The sequence below is a fragment of the Thunnus albacares genome, chromosome 3, assembly GCF_914725855.1.
Source record: "Thunnus albacares chromosome 3, fThuAlb1.1, whole genome shotgun sequence".
In the NCBI taxonomy this organism is placed as follows: Eukaryota; Metazoa; Chordata; class Actinopteri; order Scombriformes; family Scombridae; genus Thunnus; species Thunnus albacares.
In genome coordinates, this window is record NC_058108.1 from 34,981,447 (window position 1) to 35,009,418 (window position 27,972).

Sequence of the window (27,972 nt, forward strand, 5' to 3'; positions counted from 1 at the left end):
TCCTCTCCAAAGATACTTTAGGTTAACCCTGTTTACTCAAATGAATTTGTTAGATTCACAAGAACAAATAAAATGAGGAGCTGAAACCTAAAAACAGAAATCCAAACGATGGATGATTTTTGTCTCATTAGCAGCAGAGACTAAAGGTATGTTCAGATCTAGCAGCAACTACCACGACTTGAGGCTGAAGGTGGTGTAATACCTCTGACAGCCACTAGATGCTCCACACAACTCCCACTCAAAAAGCATCAAGTTCTCTGAGTCAATCATTTTTTTCAACAAGCTTTTGTTTTGCACCTTTGAGCATATTCCTTCTCCAAGTGGGTATCAATTAACATTAATATTCTCATGACCTTCGTTCATCTTCATTACTAGTAAGGCTCTTGAATAGCAAAATTAGCACAAAATAAAAACTGCTAAAAAACACCTGCTACAAGAAATACAAAATATAAGTCAGTAAAGTTATCAGTTTATTGAAGATATATTAAATTGCATTTGTCTAAAGATGTCCGTCAAGTTTAAACAAATATTAGAGCTAAAATGAAAACCTGCTTTGGATACTGCAGGAGAAGAAGGTGAATAAGATGATTTAAAGATAATCTCACCTTGAGGATCATGGTCCCCGGGTCTCTCTCTTCTTCTATGGTGCCAGTGTAGGTGCTCTGTGCAAACTGTGGTTTTGAATCTCCAACAGCGAGGATCTCCACCTGCGCTGAGGAAGAGCGAGACACGACGCCCCCTAAAGGAGAGGCAAGAATAACATCATCATGACTTCACTGTGACTCGTTGAACTGAAACGATCAAGTTCATTCATTTGCTACAATAACCAAAAAAAAAAATCTCTCATATCTACCGTCTTTGGCTGTTATGAACAAAAGGAACTTCAAGGTTTTATATCCTTCCATAGGAATCTTTTCCACCAGAGTCATTTCTCCAGTGTCTTCATCAATGTTGAAGTAGCCGTCTTGATTCCCAAAGTCAATTGAGTATTTGATCTTTCCATTTACACCCGCATCTGGGTCCTCTGCCTCAACCTTTGAATCACATCATACAGAAGGGAAACATCATTTAATATTACCAACATTTTCCTAGATTAATAATAATAACTTTATTTATATTGCACTTTTCAAAAACAGAGTAACAAAGTGCTGTACACACATAAAATAGAATAAAGTAATGAAATTCAATTGGAAAAAGTATTACAGGGACAATTACAAATATGAAAGTAAAAACAATAAAAATTAATAAAACAGATAAAAAGATTTTAAAAAAAAGAATTAGAAGAATAAAAACCAAAGTAAAACAGAAATAAATTATAAATAAAGATTAATGGTATTTATAATATATATATATATATATATATATATATATATATATATATATATATATATATATATATATATCCTCCTACTGACTTCACCCGTGTTTTTCACATTTCGTGGAGACCTTCTAGATACAGGTGTATTTATTCTCCAATCAGTTGAAACCACTTTACCACAAACAGGTGATCTCTGCTTAGAGCTGCATTGATTAGTCCATTAATCAATTAGTTGATTGAAAAGCAAATTAATCAGCAACTATTTCAATTATCGAATCATCATTTTAGTCAGTTTTAAGGACTTTTGAGGACTATTTGCAATCAATTTTGATCATTTTGTAGAGATCTGTTCTCACTTTAACCCTTTAAAGGATCTTTTTCAGTTGATCAGTGTAAAAAAAACAAAAAACAACATAAAATCTGCTAAATTCAAAAGAAAAGAAATACTTTTTATGGCACTGTACCACCAATATTCCTGAAAAATACTGTATAAACTTAAAAATGTAAAAAATGTAAATACTCTTTCTCATAACATATAATAAACCTTCTCTAACAATATCTGCAATATAATAGCAGTTTAGTGGATTACAATTACATTTCTGTGACACTCTTAAACTCAATTTCTCTCCAGCTCTGTCATTTATCTCCATTTTTGTGCTATACTATTACATTTGTAACAGTCCTGTACAGATTCCTCACCTTCACAAGCAGCATCTCCACTGTTTGGTTTGGGAAGATCTTTTTCTCATACTTGCTGCTGGTGAATTCAGGACTGTTGTCGTTCTCATCCAGAAGAGTAATGTTCACATTTGCCGTTGTAATGTGGTTGGGTTTTTCCTTCTCCCTTGCTTCAACCTTTACAAATGACAAGAGATGAACGTCTCTCATGAACCACAGGATTGGAGCAACCGTCAAACTTGTGCTGAACCTCATGTTTGATGAGAGCAAATTAAAAACATTGTTGCTAATCTTTTTAAGTGAAAATCCAGCTTAAAACAATCACATATGCTGTATCTAGGCCATTGTATAGCTCAGGTATTATTTGTGGGTTTGCTCACATGTCTTATATTTTAGGCAGTTCAGATGCTTGCATGCATATAATTGCCCTCCACTGAAAATATTTGATCAGGTCCCTCCTTAAAGCCACATAATGTATCTTTAGAAAGAAGAAATAAAGTTTTCTTATTACAAATGAAAGGTTTATTTCATAAGCAATAAAATGCACCATTTCTCAATCCAATACACTCATGGGTTTACTTGGTCTGGTTTTACCAGTGGCTTATGGTGGCTAATTTTTATATAGTTATTTCTATAGATATTGCCCTAGCTGACATTACAGAGTCAGTTTGTTGACTTTATAACTCTTCTATACTTGCACTACTCTTACACTGTTTTAGCTTTCACTGTTATCCCGTAAACATCAGCAAAAGTTACATCGTCTCGCATTAAAGGCATTAAGGGCCTGACTTTCCCTTTTAAAATAATTGTATTTGTTTCAGATTCTACGTTACCTGAAACATGATCCGTTCTGTGGCCTCTCTGTCCAGAGCTGTAGAGTTCTTTACTGTGATCGTCCCATCAGAGCTGATAGAGAAAGGAGCCGATTCTGGAAGGATCCGCAGAGTTCCCTTAAATCCTCCCTGTGGAAGATTACAGACGGGATAAGAAATCTTACATAGTATGACATTCAGGTTAAGGTTAAAGGATATTACTATGCGCTGGGCTCAGTAATCGACCTGTGCCCACTTCATAAGGACACCCTTGCCTTCTCTACTAATAGCTAGATAGCCGATTCTCTTAAATTGGAAATCCAACCATCCACATACTTATATTAACTGGGCACATCAGCTGTATTCATCTTGAAAAGATAAGGTATTTGTGAGATGGCAAGCAAAGAGAGATTTCTGTTTCTTAACTTTTTAACCTGATAATTGACATTGTGGAGCACCTTTTATATTTTAGTTATTGGTTTATTTATGTATTTTTCCTTCTCTCTTCTTAACTCTTCCCTATTTTGACATGTGCTCAAGTTAGCTGATTTCTTCTTGTCTTCTTTGGCCCTAAACTATCAGGAGCAAGTGATGTATGTGTCCCACCAGTGTCATTTCCAGTCAGTACAAAAGCGGTAGCTGTAGCTAGAAGCTGTTAACATGTTCCATGAGTATAGAAAAAATAGGCAGGTTTAAGAGTTATTGATTTACAATAACCTGTACAGCAGTCCCATATATGCTTGATTTAGTTTTTCTTTCTATTTTTCAGAGATGTGGCTTGGTAACTTGCTTGCAATGTAAGAAGATGATGTTCTAATTAGTTGATGGTTTCTCTGTCAGGCTAAAGTAGCTGTCAATGGGCACAACACCAGACGTATCTGAATCTCTGAGCAAATCAAAGATGTGGGGGGTGACTCAGAGGCTATCTTGAAGCTTCTGCATCTAAAGATCCCTTACAGACATGTTGTAAGACATATAAAAAACACTCTGCTTTGAAGAATTATTTTTGTCCAATATAGTTTTTCCTCAAATAAGGTTCAAGTACTTAAGAAATTCTTAAAATTACATTTAATCCTTCTCCCTCATTGAAATATCACACCTGGGTAAGTTACATACTGGACCACAATTGGCTCCAAACTAGTTGTGATGTCACAAATCATACGTTTATGTAAACAAGTTAAACTGAGATTTAAGGTGCGCTCACAGAAACATTCAAAACAAACCCTGCATATACATCATTCTACACAGAGAACAATGTTGAACTGAAGAAACGAGCAGAAATACATGTTTTTGACTGGAGGAAAACTTTAAGGTATGGTTCAATTTAGGCAACTAAGACTACTTGGTTAGGGTAAGATCATCTTCATGGTTAAAAGAAACCAACACTGACTGTTGGTAGGAAATAGAACACAAACCACAGCCTCCAGTGTTGAAGACTCACGCTTTGTAAAGCAAACCGTCCACCCTACCCTACCCTAAGACTGTTAATTGGTCACTATCTTAAAGGTTTGAACAAATCACCAATGCTATAATTTTTCAGGTGAGGACAGTTGTAGTTTTTTGATAAAGAAACATAAGATTATACCCTACTTACATCATGTTCATCATGTTTTAATAGTTGTATAATTCACTAGAGTAGAAGCAGATGATCTGCTGGCTGCATGCAACTCACCTCATCCTTGTCAGTGACCTCCAGGGTCAGGATGGATGCACCGCTGGCCAGGTTCTCAGAGATGGCCACGTCATAACTTTCCTTACTGAACTCAGGTGGGTTGTTGTTCACGTCCTTCACCTTCACCACCACAGAGCTGTTCCCAACCAGTGAGGGAGTTCCCCCGTCAGAGGCCTGAACCATCAGCCTGTACACCTTCACCTCACTGTAGTCCAGAGGCTGGGCCAGCCGCAGAGTCCCACTGGAAGAGTCCAACTCGAAGACAGAAGGGTCTGATGAGGGACTTTGCTGGAAAATACTGTAAGTAATGCTCCCATTTGAACCTTCATCGGGGTCTACAGCTGATAAGCTGAGCACGCTTTTACCCACTGACTCTGTTTCTAAGACTTCAACCTCGTACTCTGCCTCTGAGAACTTGGGGACGTTATCGTTGATGTCGGACACTTGGACCAGCAGGGTGGCTGTGGACGACCTGACTGGTCGACCCTGGTCTTCAGCTATCACCTGCAGGTTGTACTCAGCCTTGGTCTCCCTGTCAAGTGCACCAGCCACACTCACCATCCCAGACACAGGATCAATAGAGAACCTCCCCTCTGCTCCTCTCAGAGAGTATCTGATCTCCTTGTTGAAGCTGCTGTCTTTGTCTGTAGCTGGAACTCCAGTAACATTGGATCCTACTTCTGCGTCCTCTGGGACTGATTTAGTAACAGAACTTGAGGCAAAAACAGGACTGTTATCATTGATGTCAGTAACCTGAACCTTCACAACAGCAGTGTCACTGTTGGTGCCATCGGAGATGGAGATCTGCACAGTGTAGTTGTGCGGGGCTTCATCGTAGTCAAGCTTCAGCTTGGTGGTAAATTCACCAGTGGGTGAGATGGCGAACTTGTCGGCCTCAGTGTCGACTTGGAGAGTCACAGGAACCTCAGCAGTTATTGCTAAGAAGTTAACCTGAATACATACAGATGAGCAGGATGCAAAAATTATTTGACTAATTACCAACCAGTGTTGATAAAGAGAGTCTGAATCACTCGTCTTTCTGAATCAGCTTTTGAATTTAAAACATCTCTGACTTACCTTGACGATCATAACTCCTGGATCCTGTTCTTCTTCTACAGTGCCATGGAAAACTTTTTGTAAAAACTGAGGTTTGGAGTCACCAGGAGCACGAATGTTCGCCTGTACTGAGGAGGAGCGTGGTATGATGCCGCCTAGAGGTGCAGAAGAATATCATAATGAATTACAATGTTATAGTGTAATCATTTTTTTTTATCTTCTGCTTTGGGTACGGAGTTGTATCATAAAGATAACATTTGAACAAAGACAGGCTGATTATTTATTATTATGTTGAAATAAGCTGTGTGTGCCAACAGAACGATGTGATTGGCTCGTGGGGTTTAGGTATGATTTCGAAGTGGATGAAGTCACAGTGAGCAGCTGAGATTGTTGTCATGCTACTCAATCACAAGCATGTAGCTGCAGTTACCTTTTCAAAAAAAAATTAGTTTGTACAACTTGTTATTTGACCATATTTAAAAAGGCGTGGTGGTGTTGATAGCTGTTCTGAATTGCCACACTGCCTCGCCTGCTGTCTCATCTCTTTCCAGGAGTTTTTTATCTCCTCATTGTCTTGATTCAATGAATCATAAATATGATGATAACAGCTCACGTTTTCGAACAATCCAGCTTTGAAAGGATTAATGATGTAACACTTGGTTGCACACATGAAAAGTGACAGAAATAGTAGTGAGACTTTCACGCCTCTGCACACAGACCAGTCACTGTTTTAAGTGGTGGTGATTGTTCGATTGTCTACTTTGGAAATCTACAAAAACTGACTGATGCAGGCCTCCCTGATTCCAGAAAGGGGGTTTGGATACGAACCTAGGACCTTTAGAGTTCTTTTAGCCCTGGACTTTAATCTTTATGGACAAGATTACTAGCAAAGGAATGTTGGTTTTATTACTTTATTAATGCTATGAGCATGTTAACCATGGATTTAATGTGAGGTCTGAATGAATTATGAAGAATAAAGTATGACACAAAGTTAAACAAACAAAGCTAAGGCAGTCCGTTGCTTTCTATGGTGTAGTGTTTAGGTTATACAGGGATAAAAAATGCAAATGTAAAAAGCCTTTTTGGAAGCTGCAATTAAGCACTATAGAGAGTTGGAGTGAATAGAGGTATGTGATAAGGGATCCAATATCTATATATGGGTGTGATAACAATTTGATGATACCAAGACATGCGATACTGCAAAACGTGAAGAGCTTGACTTGACATCACTGACTGAAGCGCAGCAATTGAAAGTTTCAGCCCACAAAGAGCAAAGAACAACAATATTCTGCCTCTAATTAATTGAAAATTATTGATATTGGCTGTAGGATTCAATTAATGTTGCCATGAATCATGATTGTAGCTTAAAAAGTTGTGATTTAGTGCTGATTTTCTTCTTTATTTTAACTGGCAAATCATCACATTCATAAAAAAGTGGATATAGAATAAAAGCGATTATTAAATTTGATTGAATAATTAGCTCTGGCAAGCAGTAGGTAGTGTGGGACACTGTTAAAATCTACCATCTGTGGCTGTTATGTAGAGTGGGAAGTCCAGAATCCCGTTTTCAAGCAGTTCGATGGTTTTAGCCAGCGAGATCTCTCCCGTGTCTTCATTAATGGAGAAGTAGCCGTCGTTGTTCCCAAAGTTAATAGAATATTTGATCTGTCCGTTTTTGCCATAATCTGGATCTTCTGCCTTAACCTTTGAGTTATATCATACAAATCATCATCTTAATAGCACTTCAAAAAATGTCAGATGAAAAAAAAATATACATCAACAAGTTGTCAACATAAACAAAACAATGATAAATGAATCTTGATTATATTAAAGAATGGAGCAGATGTAAGGTTTTAACAATAACACAATGAACCCAGCAGACACGTATCAGACTAATCAATGAACTATGGCATAACTATGGCATTTAGTAACGAAATGACTAATTAAGTTGTAAAAATCAAGGTTCAGGGTTACATAAACAGGTGTGTCATGTAATTTATTGCAAAAAGAAAAAAGCACAAAGGGACCTGAAATTGAACCTTGAGGAACTCCGTGGTTAATTTGTGCTGCTAATGATGATGAGTTTAAAGTTATCAAAATATTATGAGCTAAGCCCATTGTCAAATGTCAATTACGTTAGCAACTTTGAATAATAAAAAACAAGTTATGAGAACTATGTTTAAATGTATGAAAACAAATTATGCTTCTATATAAGCATACTCAGGGCATAGACACAGTAGTTGGACACGTGCTAAACACTGGATAGAATAATATCTGAACAGTAGATAAAATAATAGACCTTGTAAAAATGTTTTAAACCATATTCAGAAATATTTAACTAGCTCACATTCAGTATGTGAGTAATAATGAATAAAATTGTTTCAATTACTCACCTGAACCAGCAACATTCCCACTGTCTGATTTGCAAACACCTTTCCTTCGTACTTGCTGCTGCTGAACGCAGGACTGTTGTCGTTCTCATCCAGAAGAGTTACACTGACTTGGACATCTACAACACTGTTGGGTGGATCCTTCTCTGTCGCTTCAATCTTTCAAATTAACAAAAGAACAACCTGTAAGTTAGGCTTACAGTGTAATCAGGTCAAGATACAACACTGTTTTACCTTTGTAAAATATAAAAATTGACATAAATAAAAAGTGATATACAAATCAATCTCAGAGATCGTCATTATAACTACTATTATAACTCAGCAGTCAAGTATACTGTTCAAGTATGTCTGAGAAAGGCACTGAGGGAGATAATTACTAAGGATTCATGAACCTTCTTTAAGCAGTAAAATTTCATTTGTCCTTATTTATTTCACCAAAGCATTGCACCAAAATTTTGTGAAGCTAAAACAGAAGAAAAGCATTTTAACTTATATCTGTTTAAAGCAATAATCTAGTCAAAGAAGTTTAAAAGTTTTATCAAAAATCTCCCACATAAAATCTTCCCAATTTATACATTTACTGATCTTTTTGTTGAGCTGACAACATCTGGCTATTTAACCGGTATGTCCTCATATAGACTTCCTCTTGCACGGTGTATGTACATCTGTCTTCTCTTCAACTAATATTCCACATTCAGCCACAAAAAACTCTTTTGTGTACTGTTTCTTTCCAAATATACTGTACACCACTTGAATCAAAACAGCCCTGCATGAGGTCTTTCTCAGAAGTACTTTAACAAAAGCAGATGAACTGTGGCTGGACTAATTTACACATGTAGTCAGTTAGTAAATACTCCACGAAACTGAAAATTTTGAAAAGTTGGTTCCAAATATATTAAACTGTTTGTATTTCAGTCTTGCAATGCGTGATAGAACAACCAAGGAAACTAAAGCTGTCAGCTTCCATAAAGTGGCATTTATCAACAAATCCTGAAAACACAAAACCCTTGTATGAAAGAAGAACTTCTCTGAGTAATTTTAAGCTGCATAAGGGCCATGTATATGCATGCTTAAGGCGAGGTTGGGCAACCAAAATCACCTAGTTAAGAGTTAGGGACAGACTATTTCTTATTTGAATGAGATGGGACCCAAACCTGGGACACCAGGATGAAAGGTTAACTTGCTGCACTATGAACACAACAGCACTTTCTGCATTGGCACTGAAAGTTCTGACCGGCGTTTAATTTGCCCAAAACATAAAAGCTAAGGCAGAAGTATAATTAATAGATGACTGGGTTGCTAGATTACCTGAAATGTGATGCTTTCGGTGGTCTCTCTGTCCAGAACTGTGGAGTTCTTCACTCTTACTGTCCCATCAGAGCCGATAGAGAAAGGAGCAGATTCTGGAAGGATCCGCAGGGTTCCCACAAAGCCTCCCTGAGAAAAGAGAAAATAATACATCAGAAGAGACTGAGCATGAAATTTAATTAGATTTAGGTTTGTGCACATACGCCATTAATCTGTATACATGTAAACATGAAATTGACACTGCCAAGGGTAACTGTTGTTTGTCACTTCTATGTTATACAGTGTTTTAGGTCTCTGAGTGAAGTTTGAAGTATAATCTACCTGGTCCCGGTCGGTGACGATGACTTTAAACAATACAGCATCAACAGGAGAATTTTCCAGAAGGTTTACAGAGTAATCAGACTGGTCAAACTCTGGAGGGTTATCGTTGACGTCCTCCACAGTAACAGACACCGAAGCAACAGCCGTCTTCAAAATGTCGTCTGTCTGGGCCGCCTGAGAGGAGGAAGACAATATTACACATGATAAGTGATAAAGGAATGTTTGAATTGAATTCCTTGTTGTCCCAGATTGTTGATTCTGAACAATACTTCAACACTTAAACTGCTATCTAACAAATTTTTTTATCTTATTTGCGGTTATTACTGAAAAATGCTAGCTCTTAGATGGAAACCTCCTCATTCCCTGATGTATACTCAATGGATGATGTCTTTTCTGAGTATTTTGTACATGGAACAATCCATAGCTAGAATACACGGAGCTAAAGAATCAACCGTCCAGTCATGGGCCTCTGCAATAGCAGAGGTTAAACAGATGTTAGTTTGAATATGTTTTCATGTGACATTATAAGATATGCAATTGTAAGTTGATGTAATGTTGTAATTTTATGCATTTCTCCAGCATGTATCAATGAACTATTGCGGGTTGGGAGGGGAGGGAACTGGGCACCACATGGGTGTGGGAGAAAGGGAGGGATTACCCTCTCAAACATCCACTCTAATAATTTTTCAGCAAACTAATTGAAGAAGTACTACCACAGTAAATGTTCAAGCAATCTCCTAACTGTTAAGTTGAATGGTATCGGTATCGTCTAACAGTTTATTATCATGAATTATGAAGATATGTATTCAATCTGCTCATTTGAGAAAATGAATGCAACTTTAGTTTATCTTAATTTCTTGAAGAATCCCTAAAAACTGTCTGTGTTGTTACTGTAAAAAATTTTGTCACGTTTTTCTTTGGAAATAAAAACAATCAATAACAAAAAAATGATAAGTGATAAAGATTCAACATCATTTTTGTGTTTTATACTGTATATAATCTGTGTTTTACTTCTGTAAAAGTGTGTCTCACTTTATATTATCTTTCATATTTAACCTTTTACTTTTAATTTATTTAATGCTAATTTGACGCACATGTCTTAGCCTTCCTCAATTTTATCTTTATCCTTTTGTATCCAGATTGGTTTAAACTGTAAATCTTGAATTTTCCCCCTTTCTCTTATCATCCTGTGTACTCGGGGCACCAATGCAAAAGAGAGTGAACTGCTCTCATTGGACCAATTTGTGTGAAGAAAGGTTGAATAAATTAATTAAATATTTGGAAATAAAACAGCCAGATGGTGTTTGAGCATTAGGGGAGAGTTACGTTAGTGTTTTTGGCAGTGAATCTTGCCCATGATTCAATTAATTTGAATGATATTGTTGCAATTGGACCACATAGAATACAGTAAATTCACATGGGGCATGTTACACTTTTGGTGAACTTCACAACATCGACCAATAGCAAACCATTTTAACAGTGTTGACAATCAAATAATAGAGTCCATTGAAGCAGTAAGTTATTCTCTGAGCTCACTATGTTTGATACAGTTCTTCTCTGGCTTAATAACAATTGAGGGCTGAGACCAAACACAACACCAGCTGATTCCTCTGAAATAAAACACCAACCAGAGACAAGGAGCTAATTTGTATATTATGATATCAGATATTTGTTTTGTGACATCTTCCTCCATGAATGATCTCAGCTTAAACTATCAGTACCTTGATGTCGACAGAGATCACACTGCTGTTCATCTCCTCTCTGTCTATGGCGATCGCCAAAGACAGAACGCCGCTGCTGGAGTCAATGTTGAAGTTACTCCGATACTTGTCTGGAGACACTGAACACACACACACATTTGGAATATATATATTAGCATCTTTCCACATATTTAGTGTGGATTTCATTGTGCAACCTTGTATTGTATAATGACAATAAAACTGAACCTTGAACCTTGTTTTGCCTCAAAAGTTTGAACTGGATTTGATGCTTTTACCTCCTGTCATTTACCTGTATTGATACTGTAAGTTAAAGTCATGTTGATCCCAGTGTCTCCATCCTGAGCCTTTATCGCCTCTGGCTGAATGGTGCGGAAAGACCCAACCTGAAATATATTAGATACAAGGAGTTAATATAAAACTTCTGTAGATCAAATTAAAAAGCAGTACTTCGAATTCATCTGAAAAAATGAAAGAGAACACTACAGGATTTATAAAAATACTCATATTTCATGGTTACTAACTTTCTCATTAAAGTGCCTTAAAGGATGGGTTTACAATTTTTCAAGTCTGCCATGTGTCCAAATGAACATGAAAGCTGTTTTTCTTGCTGTAATCATTCCTCCTGTTCACACTGACCATTAGAAGATCCCTTCATAATGCACTTACAATAGAAATCCACAGTCCTCCTTCTGTGCAAAAATGTATTTAAAAATAAAGACATGGACATGAGAGAAATATGTTGCATGAGAGACTCACCTGATTCTCTAGAATAAAGGCTTGGTACAGGTTGTGGATGAAATACGGGTTCAAGTTATCAAAGTCCACCACGTCAATATCTACAGTGGCTGTGTCAAACTTCCCCCCGCTATCCTGTAGGGAATCATGGTAAAGACAAAGTAAACCAATCAGTTATTCATGACATTCACTGTTTAATAAATAACATCTGCTTTATTTTTTTCGCTGTAAATCATACTGTATGTATTGACAGTTGGGTGTTATGGTTTCACTTACCTCGGCCTTCACAGTAAAGCTGTACTTCTGAACTAGATTGTAGTTCAAACGTCTCTTTAAAATAAAAGCTCCAGAGTTGATCACCTCAAAGTCTTCTGAAGCTGGTTCCTTGTGAAAGATGGACATCACTAAAGTTACCATTACATCTTCATACAAGTTATTGTTCATTTCTGCTTTTCCAAAGATAGTTAGATCTTATTACAATGGAATATGTCACTCTGTTGTTTGCTGCTGTGCTGTCTGCGTCCTCTGCTGTCACTTGAAGAACCTCGGTGTCCACAGAATGTATCTAAAAGGAGAAAAATTGAATGAATGGATGCAGATTCTGTTGCTCCCACAAGTCAAACATTTAGCCTGAAGACAAAATTTGTTACGACATTTATCTTCTCTCTCAATTTAAGATACTTGTCAAATACTTTCAGCAGCATTTTGAGTAAGCAAGACCGCAGTTTGTAGTCTGGTTAGCCAATCAGAGGTAATGTAAGACAACACTTAATTGAACGCTATCACTAGTCTCTAGTAAGCTGAGCCAATTAAATGTAAAACACAAGATTGTTTGAAGACATCAAACATTTTCAATTTTGTGCTGAAGCCCCCCTTAACTGGTAATTAATCCAGAGCCATCAGTGACTGCTACACAATAGTCAGTTGAGATGTGCATGCCAGTGCTTATTCCTGCTCTCCTGCCTCAATGTGTGCATAAATGACATGACTGTAGGTATTCATTAACCTTACAATTCACATCCTAATTTCCATATTTTGGTGTTTGTTGAAGGTTGTTTGCATTGCCACCATTTATGATCCTGTGCTTTCTCTTGCACTTCTGGACTTCAGTAACTTACCTCAGAGACAGATTTGCGGTAGACCTTCTGTTTAAAAATTGGTGCATTGTCATTGAGATCGTTGATTTTCAGCGTCCGAGTGTTGTTGTACTGCAAAGATAAAAGCATCATTTGAAATATTTAATTTTGTAATGTATTGGATACTGCAAATTTGTACAGAAACGTTGGCATTTCACCCACCTTATCTAAACCGTCACACATAATAGAATAAAACAAGGTGCGGCCCGTCTGTAAGACAAGAACACAGTGGATTTTAAGTCTGAGATGACTTACAGGACATAGTGCAAAACTTACACCGAGGATGTGTCTATTATAATTAAAGCAGTGGCAGAAGAAGTATTCAGATCCTTTACTTAAGTAAAAGTACCAACACAGCAATGTAAAAATACTCCATTACAAGTAACAGTCCTGTATGAAAAATCCTACTACAGTAAAAGTACATAAGTATTATGAGCTTGATGCAGTTAAAGTATTGCAGTAAAAGTACATAAGTATTATGAGCTTGATGTAGTTAAAGTATTGCAGTAAAAGTACATAAGTATTATGAGCTTGATGTAGTTAAAGTATTGCAGTAAAAGTAGTGGTTTGGTCCCTCTGACTGATATATTATTATATATGACATCATTAGATTATTAATAGTGAAGCATCAGTGTTAGAGCAGCATGTTACTGTTGTAGCTGCTGGAGGTGGAGCTAGTTTACACTACTTTATATACAGTTAGCTAGTTTAGTCCAGTGGTTCCCAACCTAGGGGTCGGGGCCCCTCCAAAGGGTCAGCAGATAAATCTGAGGGGTCGTAAGATGATTAATGGGAGAGGAAAGAAGAAAAAATATTGAAATATTGGATCATTTGAACAGTTATTGAAATGAAAGCATGTGAGAAGTTTAGAGGGTAAAATCACTATTTGGTGGAGCTGTTAACAACTCATAGACTCATAGAAATGTGACCCCGACTACACACTGCTTTTTGTAAGACGTCAAAAGCCAAAAAGGTTGGAAACCACTGGTTTCATCTTTAACAATGTGTTGTATTTTAAAAGCTTGTTATATTATCCATTGTGTCAAATCTTCATCTGAAAAGTAACTAAAGCTGTCAAATAAATCTAGTGGAGTAGAAAGTACAATATTTCCCTCTGAAATGTAGTGAAGTATAAAGTAGCATCACATGGAAATACTCAAGTAAAGTACAAGTACCTCAAAATTATACTTGAAATAAATGTACTTTCTACCACTGAATTAAAACATCCATAAAGATGGAATTGACAAATTCCCTATTTGTGTTTCTTTCCCTCCAGCTCAGTAAGGAGGACGCTGTCTGAAAAAACACAAGAAGAGGAATTTGTACTATGGGTTAGAGTTAACTAATAATAGGGCTACTAATAACGACTGTACCTTTGGAGGACACTGACTTGATTTGTCTTAGCAGACTGCTAAAACCTTGTATTACAGCCTATTTATGTTGAAAGAAAACATACTGCAGGCGTAAAAATATATTTGGAGTTGCAAATTAGTAGTATACATATATATATATAATTTCAAGGAGACCGGGTTGACCAAACTCTAGTACCAGTATGTCTGCATCAGCATCCAGCGGCTTCTTGGTGCGAACGGTTGCGCTGGTTTCCCCAGGAGTGAAGCTCAGCTCCAGAAACTCCAGGTGGGCGGGTTTGAGGTAGGGCACCAGCTTCACACCTTCCGTGATGCCATTCACCAACTCCACATCCCCTGCAGCATCATGGGAGCATTATGAGGAGGGCAAGCTAAACATATCTACCGTATACTGCATATCTACATATCTAATTGTATTTTAACATGAATTAACAGTGTACAGTGTGTATAGTATGGTAGTAAATTTACCAGATTAAACCACTTCAATTTAAACACAATTAATTCTCCTGTATTATTTAATCAAATAAGATTTGATTGATGTTGTATCTACTTTACCTGAATATCCTTCATCCACTGCACCCACATCCAGGTGCCCTCCCCCATTACAGTTTATGGTTGAAGTACCTTGAGGGACAGAAAAACACAATTTAATAGAGAATACACAAATCACAGTTGGTTCACAGTAAAATATATTCTCTCTCTCAAACATTTACATACACTATATATGTATGGAAGATTTCTGTCATGGAAGTTTGGTAATATTAATTGAATTTTTCCAACTGTTCTTTTTCTATGAACTGAATGACTGGGAAATGTACTAAAACTTTGGTCTCTTTTGTCTCTAAATTTGTCTTGGGCTTGCATGACCGTATGCATTAGATTGAGCCAAAAATGACGCCCATTATAATGGGAAACTCCCCATAGCTTAGTACAGTAAAGTAAAGTAAAGTCAAGGCTCATTAGTTTAACAGGTATTTGGTTATAAACCAAAGTACTAGACACATTGGTGGCACTGGAGGAAAAATCAGGGATCACCAAAATCATTATGATCCATCCTCTGAGGACCATAAATGTTTGTACACAATTTCATTGCATCTGGACCAAACTGGTGGAATGACCGACTGAAAGACTGTCTGATATTGCCCTCTCTGGAGCCTCTGAGTCACATCAGGCCAAAACCAGGCCTGCTATGATTTAGAGGCTGATGGAAAACTGTTGTAACTGTTATCAGTCGAGTGAGTCCTACATCGCCAAGAGAGAAGCTCCTGTGTCAAAATGCACTTTGCTCCTTAAAGCGAGAAACTGTAACTTTTGAAAGAAGAAATGACACATTATTCCCCTTACAATATAACAGTTTAATTCATAAGCAAAAAAACGCACACTTGCTCAGTTCGGTACACTCTGTGGCTTTGCTGAAACAACCTTACTTGGTCTAGTATGACCAGTAGCTTATTGTAGCAAATGTTAGTAACCTTTAGGTTATTATTATATAGTTATTTCTGTGTAACTGACATTACTGAGCCAGTTAGCTGATTTTATTGCCATTCTTGGCCAAAGTTGCCGCTGTTCAGCAAAAGTTACATAAGCTCACTTTAAAGCTGGACTTTGTTGCTGATCACATGGACAAAAAAAACCCTCCTTTAGGAGAGATTTGTTGTAATATGTGGCAAAGATGGAATAATTTGACCACAATGCCAAGAAGTATGTTCAGAGGAAGAAAAGTGAAGCATTAAGCCCTAAAAACACTGTCAAACATGGCGGTTGAACTGATGCATTGCAGAAAGACGGAGTAATGGAGGAGGAAGATTATGTCATAATTCTTCAGGACAACATCAAACCTTTAGCAAGACATAATTGAATGTTCCAACATGACAGTGACCATAAAAACACATCAAAAGTTGTTTTTGGATGGCTAAATCAAGCCCGAAGTCCTGGCCTCAAACCCACTGAAAATTGAAAATGCCCTGAAAAGACGAGTCCATGTAAGAAAACTGAAAAACTTGGTTAAACTCTTCCAGTTCTGCCAAGAAGGGTGGTCGAAGAATCAACCATTCTTTTTTTTGCGTGTAGCACCTGAATTTGGACTTTGGAACAGAGAAACTCAAATTTTAATGATTTGCAGTGAGCTGTGATCACAGATATAACAGAATAATTTATATTTTATGTATTTCTTTGATTTTTGGGTGGATAGAAATGACAGATTTGGACAGAAGTAACTTCAACTTCATTCTTCAGTATCGAGAAAGTAATTATTTTTCTTATTGTTGACTGTTACAAATTAAATCGGTCTATTTTTCAACTCCAGGAAATCCTCTCATCCTGGCTTCACTCACCTAAAGGACCTCCAGAAACAGCACAGACACACACACAGACAACAAGGAGGAGACGAGTCCAAATCGAACCATCAGTGTCCATGTCGACCCGGTTGTGTTTTCTCCAAGCCTGAACAGCGATACTGAAGCGCTCACCTGCCTCACAGCTGCTAAGTAGCGTCTGCAGATCACCTCACCCGATTTTCCAGCAATCTTGTTTTATGGCCGATTGTTAAGTGTTATAGATTTCACTGTGCTAAAGAGCAGGACCAGGTCTGAGTTTCATTTCCCCTGAAACTGTGAGGAAGAATAATCTTTTATCTTTACAGTAGGAGCTGTTTGGGTTACGTTTAGCTGTCGATAAAGTCTTGACCTCCAGTTCCCAACTGCTCTGCGATTCATGCAATTTTTATTATGTTTTCCATCTGCAGATTGTCATATCTTGGTGGAGTGTTGTAAAAATGTTTATTGTGTTTTGGAAACCAGATTATTGCTGTTAGAAGACTAAACTAAAAGTACATTCCCTAGTTAAATGTTTCAAAACATCAACAGTAACACACACACACAAACACACACACAGGTTGAAATAATCTTGTAAGATAAACACTGCAATAGACAGACAGCCAGACGTATTAGGACTGACTGTTAGTTTTACTGAGTTTACTGTGTTTCCTCCATGCTTCCTCAAACCACAACAGCCCAAGCAGTTGGGCCCTCATGCAGCAGCATTGGAGACTGGATCATGAACTAAAATTAGCAGGTTAGCTATCTATGTGCTTGATTCTGGCTGTCATTTAGCAAGGGTATATCACAAGGCCAGAGGTTGGACAAAGTCATTGTTTTTCAAATCACAATTAAGTCTCAGATCTAGTACCTTACTTTACCTTAGTACCATACTAGGTAGTTTTCCCCCCTTCACCTCATTCAATGCCATTTTACATATTTAAACAGAGCTGCAGTGTAGCAAATGTATACTTTCTGTAAATTTACTACACTGTATGCATTGAATACTTAAATGGTTAAAGTTTATTGTTATTTCTCAACTGGTACATCTTATTTGAGATGTGTTGAGTGTCACAAGGATGAGTCATCCTGATTAAAATGAGTTCCTATTTTAGATGTCAAAAGGATGACACTGAGCTTATTTTATCTCAACAGATCATTGAGACACCCAAACCAACAGTTATCCTACAAATTATTGTAATCTTTGTAGCCACAGTCAGATACAGCTCATGGCTCTAAGCCACATCCAAAAAATGTTGAAAACACATTAAAAAGGCTTAATGCTTCATCAGGTGATAAATTCCTTCATTAATTGTTGGCTTTGATTTTCTCTGGGGATTTGTTGATTTAAAAATAATAAAGTGTTCTGCTCTGTATTAAACATGCCAGGATGGTTAACATTTTGTGCATCTGTTTCCTTTCACAGATATAATCCAATGTTTAGTCTGGCTATAAGCATCCCATATAACAGAGACAAAGAAATGTATGATATCAGTCAAGTCTTCAACACTGAGCCTGGTAACAGAGTGATTATAAATTGTGTCTTGTGCATCGGCAGGAAGGTGGTTGCAGCAACACTTCTGAAGTCTCCAAGTGTTCTGAGTCATTGGCCCATTGTGACATGGGCTGATGTTGAAAGGTACTGCCCTGATGTGGTTTTCAATGGTCAAACCGATAATGCAGAGTTCCGTGTTCTACAACATTTTAATGCCTTGGTCAACTATTGTGACACAAATGATTTATTGCTCTTTTATATACATGCCTCTGCATACCTATTAAGATGTACAAATGTCACAGATACCAGGAACATTCTCAGACTCATAAAACCCGTTACGAGTTTGCATAATTATGCTGTTGTGTTTTCTGAGGTGTTCACAGAAACCCTGAAAATGTCACGTTGAGTTTTGGGGAACTGGGATGGATATTTTTCACCATTTTGTGATGTTTTACAGACCAAAAGATTAATTGAGAAAATAAATTGCAGATTAATCAATAATGACAATAATCATTATAGCCCTAGAGAAGATACTTTTCATTTTGACTCAATTCATTCAATTTATATTCTCTTTATCAAATGAAATACTGCAAAATGAAAGTTTAATTTAAAGTAGCCTCTGTATTGTACTCATGACATTGTACTCTATAATTCTGCAAAGCCAAAAATCTCTGGACTTTCTGCTCTTTCTAATTAAAGCTTGGCTCAGCATCCATTCTGATCTGTTTGTGTGTCAATCATTTGGGAACAGTGTATTTATCTGCTATACAGTCTGAATTCTATGGAGCCCAGGAGGGGCCAAAGAGGAAAAAAAAAAAAAGAAGCAAATTTGTGTCATCAAATTAAAAAATTGCGCTCTTTATTCAATAATTTATGCTCTTAGCCTAATAATTTGTGCTCTAAATATAACTATTTTGCCTGTTCCCCTCTTGTAGGGGGCACCAACTGATTCAGTCAGCTGGAAGTATGACTGAATTAATCCAGGTCTAACGTCAATAACTGATCCAGGTCCATGTCCAATGCCAATAACTGATCCAGGCTGGATCCAAGGCAGCCAGGATTAGCTGTATTTCCTCCTTTCAAAATAATATATATTGTTGTTGGTGGGTAAAAAAATTTATCTATAATATATCAACCTGCCATCAGCTAAGAAAAAAACTCAGCTTCCACTTTTTAAGAGTTTTCATGAAGCCTTAGTGTGTCTGTATTTTCTCAAGCCAACTTTATGAAAAGGTTGACACAACTACAACATACTTAGGAGATAATAATAATAATAATAATAATAATAATAATAATAATAATAATAATAATAATAATAATAATAATAATAATAACTTATAATGCTACTATATATACACTTTTCAAAACAAAGTTCTTTACAATGAAGACAGAACACTTTAAAAATGCAAAAACAAACTGAACGCCATAAAAACTAAACACATTATAAAAACACAAATAAAGTAAAATGAACTAAAATTCCATAAAATATAATAAGGTCACTGAAAAACAACTTTAAACAAGTAGGTTTTTGACACTTATTTAAAAGATGAGACAGCGTTAGCAGCCCTGATCTCCTCAGGCAGTTCATTCCAAAGTCTAGGAGCCCTGACTGCAAACGTCCTCTTTATGTATCAATCTGAACCTTGGAACAACAAGAACCAACACATCTGATGATCTCATGGAGCAAGAAGGGACGTAAGGCAATAAGAGATCTGATAGATAGCTTGGAGTAAGGCCTCTCAGGGCTTTATATGTGATCAATAAAATCTTAAAATCTATTCAAAAAAAGCAACAGGTAGCCAGTGAAGGGAAGCCAGGATTGGTGAAATGTGATCATGTTTCCTAGACTGAGTCAAAATCCTGGCAGCAGAGTTTTGGATGAGCTGGAGGAAGGAGAGGGATTTTTAACTGATGCCAGAGAGCAGGGAATTCCAGTAGTCCAATCAACTGGTTAGGAATGTGTGAATGACTACTACTATATTGACCTATGATTAATATCATGCTGATAGTCTTATCAGCATCAAGCTGCAAGAAATGTGTGGCATCCACATGTGGATGTCATTAAGACAATTTAGCAGGTTGTTCTGATAGTTGTTTTCAGGGTCACAGTTCAGATGGATCTGAGTATCGTCTGCGTAAAAACGGAAACTGATATTATGTCTGCATATGAGGTAGCCTAGAGGGAGCATGTAAATGGAAAGGAGGACTGGATCAAACACTGAGCCGTGAAAACCTGTTGTGGCTGACCTAGAATCAGCAATGCCGCTGCAGAAGCATCTGTCTTTTGTATCTGTAGGACCTGAACCATTTCAGAGCACTGCAACTGATACCCACCAAGCAGGTAGTTCCGGGTCTGAAAAGTGAAGCTAATGCGGAAGTGCCTTAAACCTGCATTCTCTCTAATGCCCATCAGGGGGCGACTCCACTGGCTCAAAAAAGAAGTCCAATTGTATAGAAACCTATGAGAAAATGACCCTACTTCTCACTTGATTTCTTACCTCAGTAAAACACTTTTCCTCAACAAAGATTGCACAAGTTCTTCAAAAGACTTTTCTGAGATCAGGCTCCGAAGAGTCAGACGCAGTAAACAACGCAAGAAGTCAAAAAATTACTTTGACCATATAAATGCAAGTAGACAATAACAACATTTCAGTACGTTGTGTTCACATTTTTACCACCTATTGCCTTATTTTGTGTATTTATGTAAACCTGCAGAATTATAACTTATAGTCTTAGTTTTAAGTCACATTTACTGTGTAGTTGAGACCTTTTCAAGCAGCAGCAGGCAGCTATTTTCAGCAAACAAGCTCTGGCAAACCCACTGTGCACTACCTGCCTGCAGCATTAAAACAGCACACAGACAAAGTCTCAGGAGTTGGTGGAGAACTATTGAAGCATATTGCATTCACCAAAGACAAAAAAGGCATCCTGTAATTAGGATTTCTGTATTTCGTGTTTATGATTTGTTATCTCATAATTACAAGAAAAGATCTCATTATGAGAGCAATAGCAAAACCTGAACAATCCCAAGGACTTCAGATGCCTGTGCAATGTTGACATACTAATACTACCATCTGAAATATTCAGTGACATTAATATCTCAAAATAAATGAAAGTAAATGAAATCGTGTCATGCCTCTGACTTCTCAAACAGCAATGATTGATAACCACCTTAACCTTGTCTCATAATTACAAGATTTTTTCTCGTAATTATCAGATCTTACTCGATTTGACTGTTATCAGCCTATTGAATAGGCGTTATCATCACACTTATGGGTTAGGAGGGGCCTACTAAATATACTAGTAGGTTCAGGAGGCTGTCATTTCAGTGAGCCAATAGTGGTGGAGCCCAGTAGGCGCAGAGGGCCTGTTATCAGGCATGTGCTGTCACGTCAAGTTTCTGCTCAGACAAACAAAATGGCTGACATTCCTTTTCTTCTCAATGGAAAATGCAATTTTTTAAAGATAGTTCCAGCATTAAAATGTGTTTTTATAACATTTCTAGCGAGAAATATGCAATTTATTTTCATAATCTTCATTCAGTGAACTAGTGCAGCGCCCATTCAAAATGTGCCTGTTTGGAACCGATTTCTCAATACCTAGAGAGAACAGAGAACTAAAACTGATGGCCTTAATAGTAACCTATCATATTGTTGAGTTATCTGGGACACTTTGGTGTTTTTGTGTTGAGAAATGTTGAAGAAAACCTTAACAAGGTGACAGTGAGGAAAATACTTCTGAGCGGGTCCTCCGGTCAGCCAATCAACAAAGCTTCAAATTCTGCATTTCAAATTCAACCTATATCTCTGATCTAAAATCTACATTTTTTATTGAAAGAACATCATCAAACAGTTACATAAAATAACACAAATAACATAACAGCTCAGATAACTCCACAACACAAAGACAATGATTCAAACAACATGCAACTATGTGGTTTCAGTGATAGCAGCATCCATAGCAACCACCATAGCAACGATAGAAAGCCTGACAAATCTCTGTGATAACTAACAAACTAAACATCGAATACATTCAGTGATGCCCGAAACTATCTTAAAATATAGCATTTCCCACTGAGAATAAAAGGAATGTCAGCCATTTTGTTTGTTTGAGTGGAAGGAAACTTGACAGTCACATGACAGCACATGCCTGATAACAGTCCTTCTTCGCCTACTGGGCTCCACCAACATTGGCTCACTGGGAAAAAATGTGTGATGACAGCCTCCTGAACCTACTAGTAGGTTTAATAAGTCTCTACTAGCCCATATATTTGGGACAGATGTGTGATAATAAGGCATATTCAATACGCTGAGAACAGTCAAATCGGGTGGATATTTTCTTGTAATTATGAAGTCAAAAGTCATAATTATGCGGTACGGAAGCCATAATTACAAGATGAGGCCTCCAGATGAACGACAAATGAAGGATAATGTTGCTCCATTTCTGCTGGTTGTGTAAGGAAGCAACTGGCCAAAAATCAATACGGCTACCATTACAATACTGTGAGTCATGATTACACAAAAGCAACTAAAGTGAACCATTCAAAAGTCTGAAAAAATACCCTACTGAGCATCACTTTATCTTCAAAAGGGGCTTGACAAACAGGTAACGGTCTGAATTGTTTGCAGAACAAAATGTTTTGATTAGTGATATCCTCTCCTTCCTGGGTCAATGCCAGTGGTGCAAAGTAACTAAGTACATCTACTCACGTACTGTACTTAAGTAAAATTTTGAAGTACTCATACTTTACTTGGGTATTTCCATTTTATGCTAATACTTCCACTCCACTACATTTCAGAGGGAAATACTGTAAGTAGTAGTTACTTTTCAGATGATGAAGATTTGACACAATGGATAATAAAACAGGCTACGGAAGAGGATTAAGGCCACATGTGAAAAATGTATTTGAGTTCTGACTTCATTCTCAGAACATTGTTTAAGATGAAACCAGTGGTTTCCAACCTTTTTGGCTTTTGACGTCTTACAAAAAGCAGTGTGTAGTCGGGGTCACATTTCACATGTCTATGAGTTGTTAACAGCTCCACCAAATATTGATTTTTCCCTCTAAACTTCTCACATGCTTTCATTTCAATAAATGTTCAAATGATCCAATGTTTCAGCAAAATCAAAGATATGAGAAAAAGTCCAAAAACTGAATTTGTGTATCAGAACGTGTATATAGAGAACAGAACTGTATATAAAGTAGTGTAAACTAGCTCCACCTCCAGCAGCTACAACAGTAACATGCTGCTCTAACACTGATGCTTCACTATTAATAATCTAATGATGTCATATATAATAATATATCAGTCAGAGGGACCAAACCATTACTTTTACTGCAATACTTTAACTACATCAAGCTCATAATACTTATATACTTTTACTGCAATACTTTACATTTTGCAGCTAATACTTATGTAGTTTTATTTAAGTAGGATTTTTCATGCAGGACTGTTACTTGTAATGAAGTATTTTTACATTACTGTATTAGAACTTTTACTTAAGTAAAGGATCTAAATACTTCTTCCACCACTGGTCAATGCGACTTGGGGTTTATGAGAGCTAAAGCCTCTTCTGAATCATATTTTTATAATTGCAGCTGTGTATGCATTATTTAGTATGGTGATATGCAGCTAATGCTTGGGGCTACACCAAAGCTATTTAAGAGCTAAACCATAGATGCATGAAAAGGTTACAATCTATCTAATGATCACTTGGTTCTCTTTGATCCCGATTTTAGACAAATTTCAAAAACACAAACAAATGAAGACTCACTGCAGTCATTTAACTTCCTAAATCAAAAATGCAGAATGTCTTTCGTCTTCTTCCTCCTTTCTAAAATATGTTCAAATAAGGGCATGGTGCCACTCTGAGTGTTTGGCCACGGTCAACCTCAACCTAATTGAGTCTTGTGTCTCCTGACACCTTGCAAAAATTTCAAATGAATTTTTTAAGAAAAATTTATCAAGTCACATTAAACGGTATGGAAGTCCAGACTGGCCGTGGTTGCTGTTATTTTTAAAAATCCTGTCATCTAGAGATCTTGATGTTATCCATAAACACCGTGGGTACCCAACAGGGCTCTATGAGGAGGTGACAGCATGACAAGGAAGCAGTATATGAGAGTATGAGTGTGTGTAACATACTATATTTAATGGCAGAGAAATGGGTTATGCTGTGGGAATGGTTTGAGAAGTTTATATGGTTTGGATATATTGGCACATTCTGACATTTTTGGACTCTGGGTTGACATTGGAAGTCATTGTAACTGTTGTGATCCAAACTGACAACAGCTACAAACTTTTCAGTGCTTTTCATGCCAAGAGACAGTGAATATTTGACACTCCAAAGACAGATAAACCTACTTTAGCTTGTTAGCATTATAGCATTTTTTCATTTTAATTCAAATGGACAGTATTTTGATCTGACTCAGATCAAAATGCTGTTCATTTGAATTAAAATAAAAACTGTGGCTTTGGAGGAAGTGTGCAGGCGTCACTTTTTTTTCTATTGGCTGTCCTTTAATAGTCCTACACCTATGTGAAGTGCGTATAATTACAGCCTTATAGCATGCTGAAGGGCTAAATGTAAGCATTTTGATGTGCTGATACCATAACATGACAACCTCAGCTGAGCATTAAGTGCAGCCAGTCTTTAAAGGACGGGTTCACAGTTTTTAAAGTGTGTCTTAAAACAACAGTCAGGAGCCCAAATGAACAGAGAAACATGTTTTTCTTGCTGTAATCATTCCTCCTGTTCATACTGACCATTAGAAGATCCCTTCATAATGACCTTACAATGTAAGTGATGGGGGACAAAATCCTCAGTAAAGTAAGTAAAAAAAAAAAAAAGCTGTCATTTCTCTTCAAGTGTGTGCGCACAGCTGAGGAAGTAAATGTTGCAATAGCATATATTTGCGCAAAAAATGTATTTAAAAATTTATCTGAAGCTAATATGAAGCTTAAGCAATTCAGATGAGTCAAATCAAGTAGATATCTTTCAACATTACAGACTTTTTAGTGCCAAAGTCCCTCTTTTTGTTACTATACTTCCACCGCAGCTCAACAGGGAAACACTGTCTCAGGACATACAAAGAGGCAATTTGATGCTAAAAAGACTGTAATGTTGAAAGATATCCACTTGATATGACTAACTCAGACTGCTGAAGCCTCATATAAGCTTCATATCTACTTTTAAATGCATTTTTGCACTAAATAACTGTGTGGACACACTGTGGATTTTGGCCTCCATCACTTACAATGAAAGCACATTTGAAGGATCTTTTAATATCCAGTATGAACAGGAGGAATGATTACAGCAAGGAAAACCTCTTTCACTGTTCATATGGACACCTGACTGCTGGTCAGGCCAAACTTTACATTTTTGCCCCACTAGTGTTCAGATTCAGAGAAAGTCAGGTTTCCAAGTGATGTAGTGAGATGTGCACACATGCAGGGGTGTAGAGAACAAACCTGCCAGTATAACAATTACAAAATACTGCATTACAAGTAAAAGTCCTGCTTTCAAATCCCATCAAAGTACAAGTAAATAAGTACCTACAGCTTAATTTACTTAAAAGTATCAGTATTAAAGTACCTCTGTGACTGATGATATTATATATGACATTATTAGATAATACTGATGTGTACTCTTTTACTGCTGAAGATGGTCGAGGTGGAGTTAGAAGAAAAAACTGCTACATAAATATATATTTTTTGTGGGGACTTTTCTCTGATGTTTGCTTTGCTTGTGAAATATCATTTTAACTCTTTGAGCCATGAACAGATATTCAATTAAAAATAACTGACATTATTCCCCTCTAAACCCAAGTTTAGAGATAAAATGTCTTTTTGGTGGAACTGCTGACCACTCACAGACATCTGAAATGTGAAAAGGGGCAACAAATAGACACTGATTATAAGAAAGACAAAAAGATTGTGAACCACTGATGTAATCTTTGACAATGTGTCAGAGTGCATAATTATCCATTTGCCTCTAGTGTCTGTTCAGAGGTCTGGACTACAACAAGACGGTTTCATGGCTTTATTGATATTCACTAAAATTAAGGCTTTAATGACTATTGCCTCTCAGCAGATATTTCCAGATTTGCAGTATCCTCACTGAACATGAATGAATGAAGTCTAACTTAAAGGTATGTTATTTTGCACATTTTTATATATTACATTTAAATATGAAAAGCCAAAATTTAATAAATATGGAAACTATATACTGTTGGTTAGTGACGTATACTATACTTACTAAACTACTTCCTTTTGTTATCATAATTAACCCTGCTTTACTCATGTTTATGAGGATACTTTTTGTTAAAAGTATCATCAGGGTGCTCATTAACTTGTTCTGTGTGCAGATGGCTGGCCTGTGCTGGGTGACGGTGATGCTGGCCTTCTTCCTCTCAGCTGAAAACAGTTTGGCTGCTGTGGACCAGAACAGGCTTGCAGGAAATGGAGATGGCATCCTGGAAGAGTGAGTTAACTTTTGATTCATTGGCTGAAAGAATTTTGGGTGACGCTTTATTTTACAGATCCCTTAATTTTATACTAATTTCCTGGAAATCTTCAGAGTAATTTGCAGGTATTTAATGGTTAATTTTTAAGACACAGAGAGAGTGGTAAGAAAAAAGTGTTAATTTGGTAAGTACCCACTCATCATATTTGGGTTTGTTGTAAGTTTGTAACAGTTCTTGATAAATTAGACCCTTGAAAATTCTCCAACTGACAGAAAATACTTAGTTTTCAGTGTGTAGTTTTTTGTGTCAAACTTAATGTTAACATATTAGGTTTTTCAATAATTTCCTATTAAGCTGCTGTGTAACTGTTCATTCTTGGCACATGTCTTTGAAAGGATGATGTAATTTGGTATTATACAGGAAATGTGGTCATTATACAACCTAATATGTAGTTTGAAACACCAAATTACACACTGAAAACTGAGTATTTTCTGTCAGTCAAAGAGTTAAGAGTCTAATTTATCAAGAGTTTTTGCAAATTAACAATTATGTATGAACCCATAAATGATGAATGAATATTTACTTAACAGCTCTGTTTTTTCTCATGATTTCTACCAGACTGCACCATCCTCTGTAAAATGTCCCGAAATTGAAAAGTTAAATACCTGCAAATTTCCAGGAAATTAGTATAAAGGACCTGCAAAATAAAGCATTATCGAATTAGGACACTAGGTCGGGACACTGTGTCAGAGAGGTACAGTAGGTGTGAAAATATGTTTCTTACCCCAGAAAAACATTAAGCCAGAGGGGAAAACCTCTGATTTTGTTGTAAATTTGATTGTGCTTTCTATATTAATGGTAATATAACAAAACAAATAGATATGACACTTAAACCTCTGTATTGTTAATACACTAACTACTTGAAAAAGACCTTTTACTTTATGATAGATAATATAGCTACTAATACTGTTCTATAGCTAGTAGTATAGTATTTGCATTTTTACTATAAAAAACACAGAGCTGCACTACCTTACTGTATGATTGATGCTTAACTTTAGTGTTTTAGTGTTTTTAATAGAATAAGTTGTACTAAAGATATAGATTAAAATATGTTTTTACCCCCAAAAACATGCTGAGAAGGTAGAACCCCTTTTTAGCCCTGAGTAGTGTTTGCAGTC

At 36.8% G+C, this 27,972-nt stretch overlaps 2 protein-coding genes across 2 annotated transcripts in view; both read right to left on the reverse strand.

The window, feature by feature from the left end:
- The window catches only part of LOC122976614 (protocadherin Fat 4-like), a 31,535-nt gene extending 18,177 nt beyond the window's left edge, over nt 1–13,358 (reverse strand). The window contains exons 1-17 of the mRNA XM_044345197.1: nt 13,310–13,358; nt 13,130–13,219; nt 12,490–12,576; nt 12,288–12,395; nt 12,033–12,146; nt 11,566–11,659; nt 11,277–11,395; nt 9,556–9,729; nt 9,235–9,363; nt 7,930–8,085; nt 7,060–7,240; nt 5,558–5,691; nt 4,481–5,431; nt 2,830–2,958; nt 2,018–2,173; nt 854–1,034; nt 606–739 (exon numbers count right to left, since the gene is read on the reverse strand). Of these exons, the coding sequence (XP_044201132.1) occupies nt 606–739; nt 854–1,034; nt 2,018–2,173; nt 2,830–2,958; nt 4,481–5,431; nt 5,558–5,691; nt 7,060–7,240; nt 7,930–8,085; nt 9,235–9,363; nt 9,556–9,729; nt 11,277–11,395; nt 11,566–11,659; nt 12,033–12,146; nt 12,288–12,395; nt 12,490–12,576; nt 13,130–13,219; nt 13,310–13,330 (2,958 nt within the window). The 5' untranslated portion in view covers nt 13,331–13,358. The remainder of the gene's footprint in view (nt 1–605; nt 740–853; nt 1,035–2,017; nt 2,174–2,829; nt 2,959–4,480; nt 5,432–5,557; nt 5,692–7,059; nt 7,241–7,929; nt 8,086–9,234; nt 9,364–9,555; nt 9,730–11,276; nt 11,396–11,565; nt 11,660–12,032; nt 12,147–12,287; nt 12,396–12,489; nt 12,577–13,129; nt 13,220–13,309) is intronic.
- The window catches only part of ifngr1 (interferon gamma receptor 1), a 467,767-nt gene that overhangs the window by 284,980 nt on the left and 154,815 nt on the right, over nt 1–27,972 (reverse strand). The window lies entirely within an intron of this gene.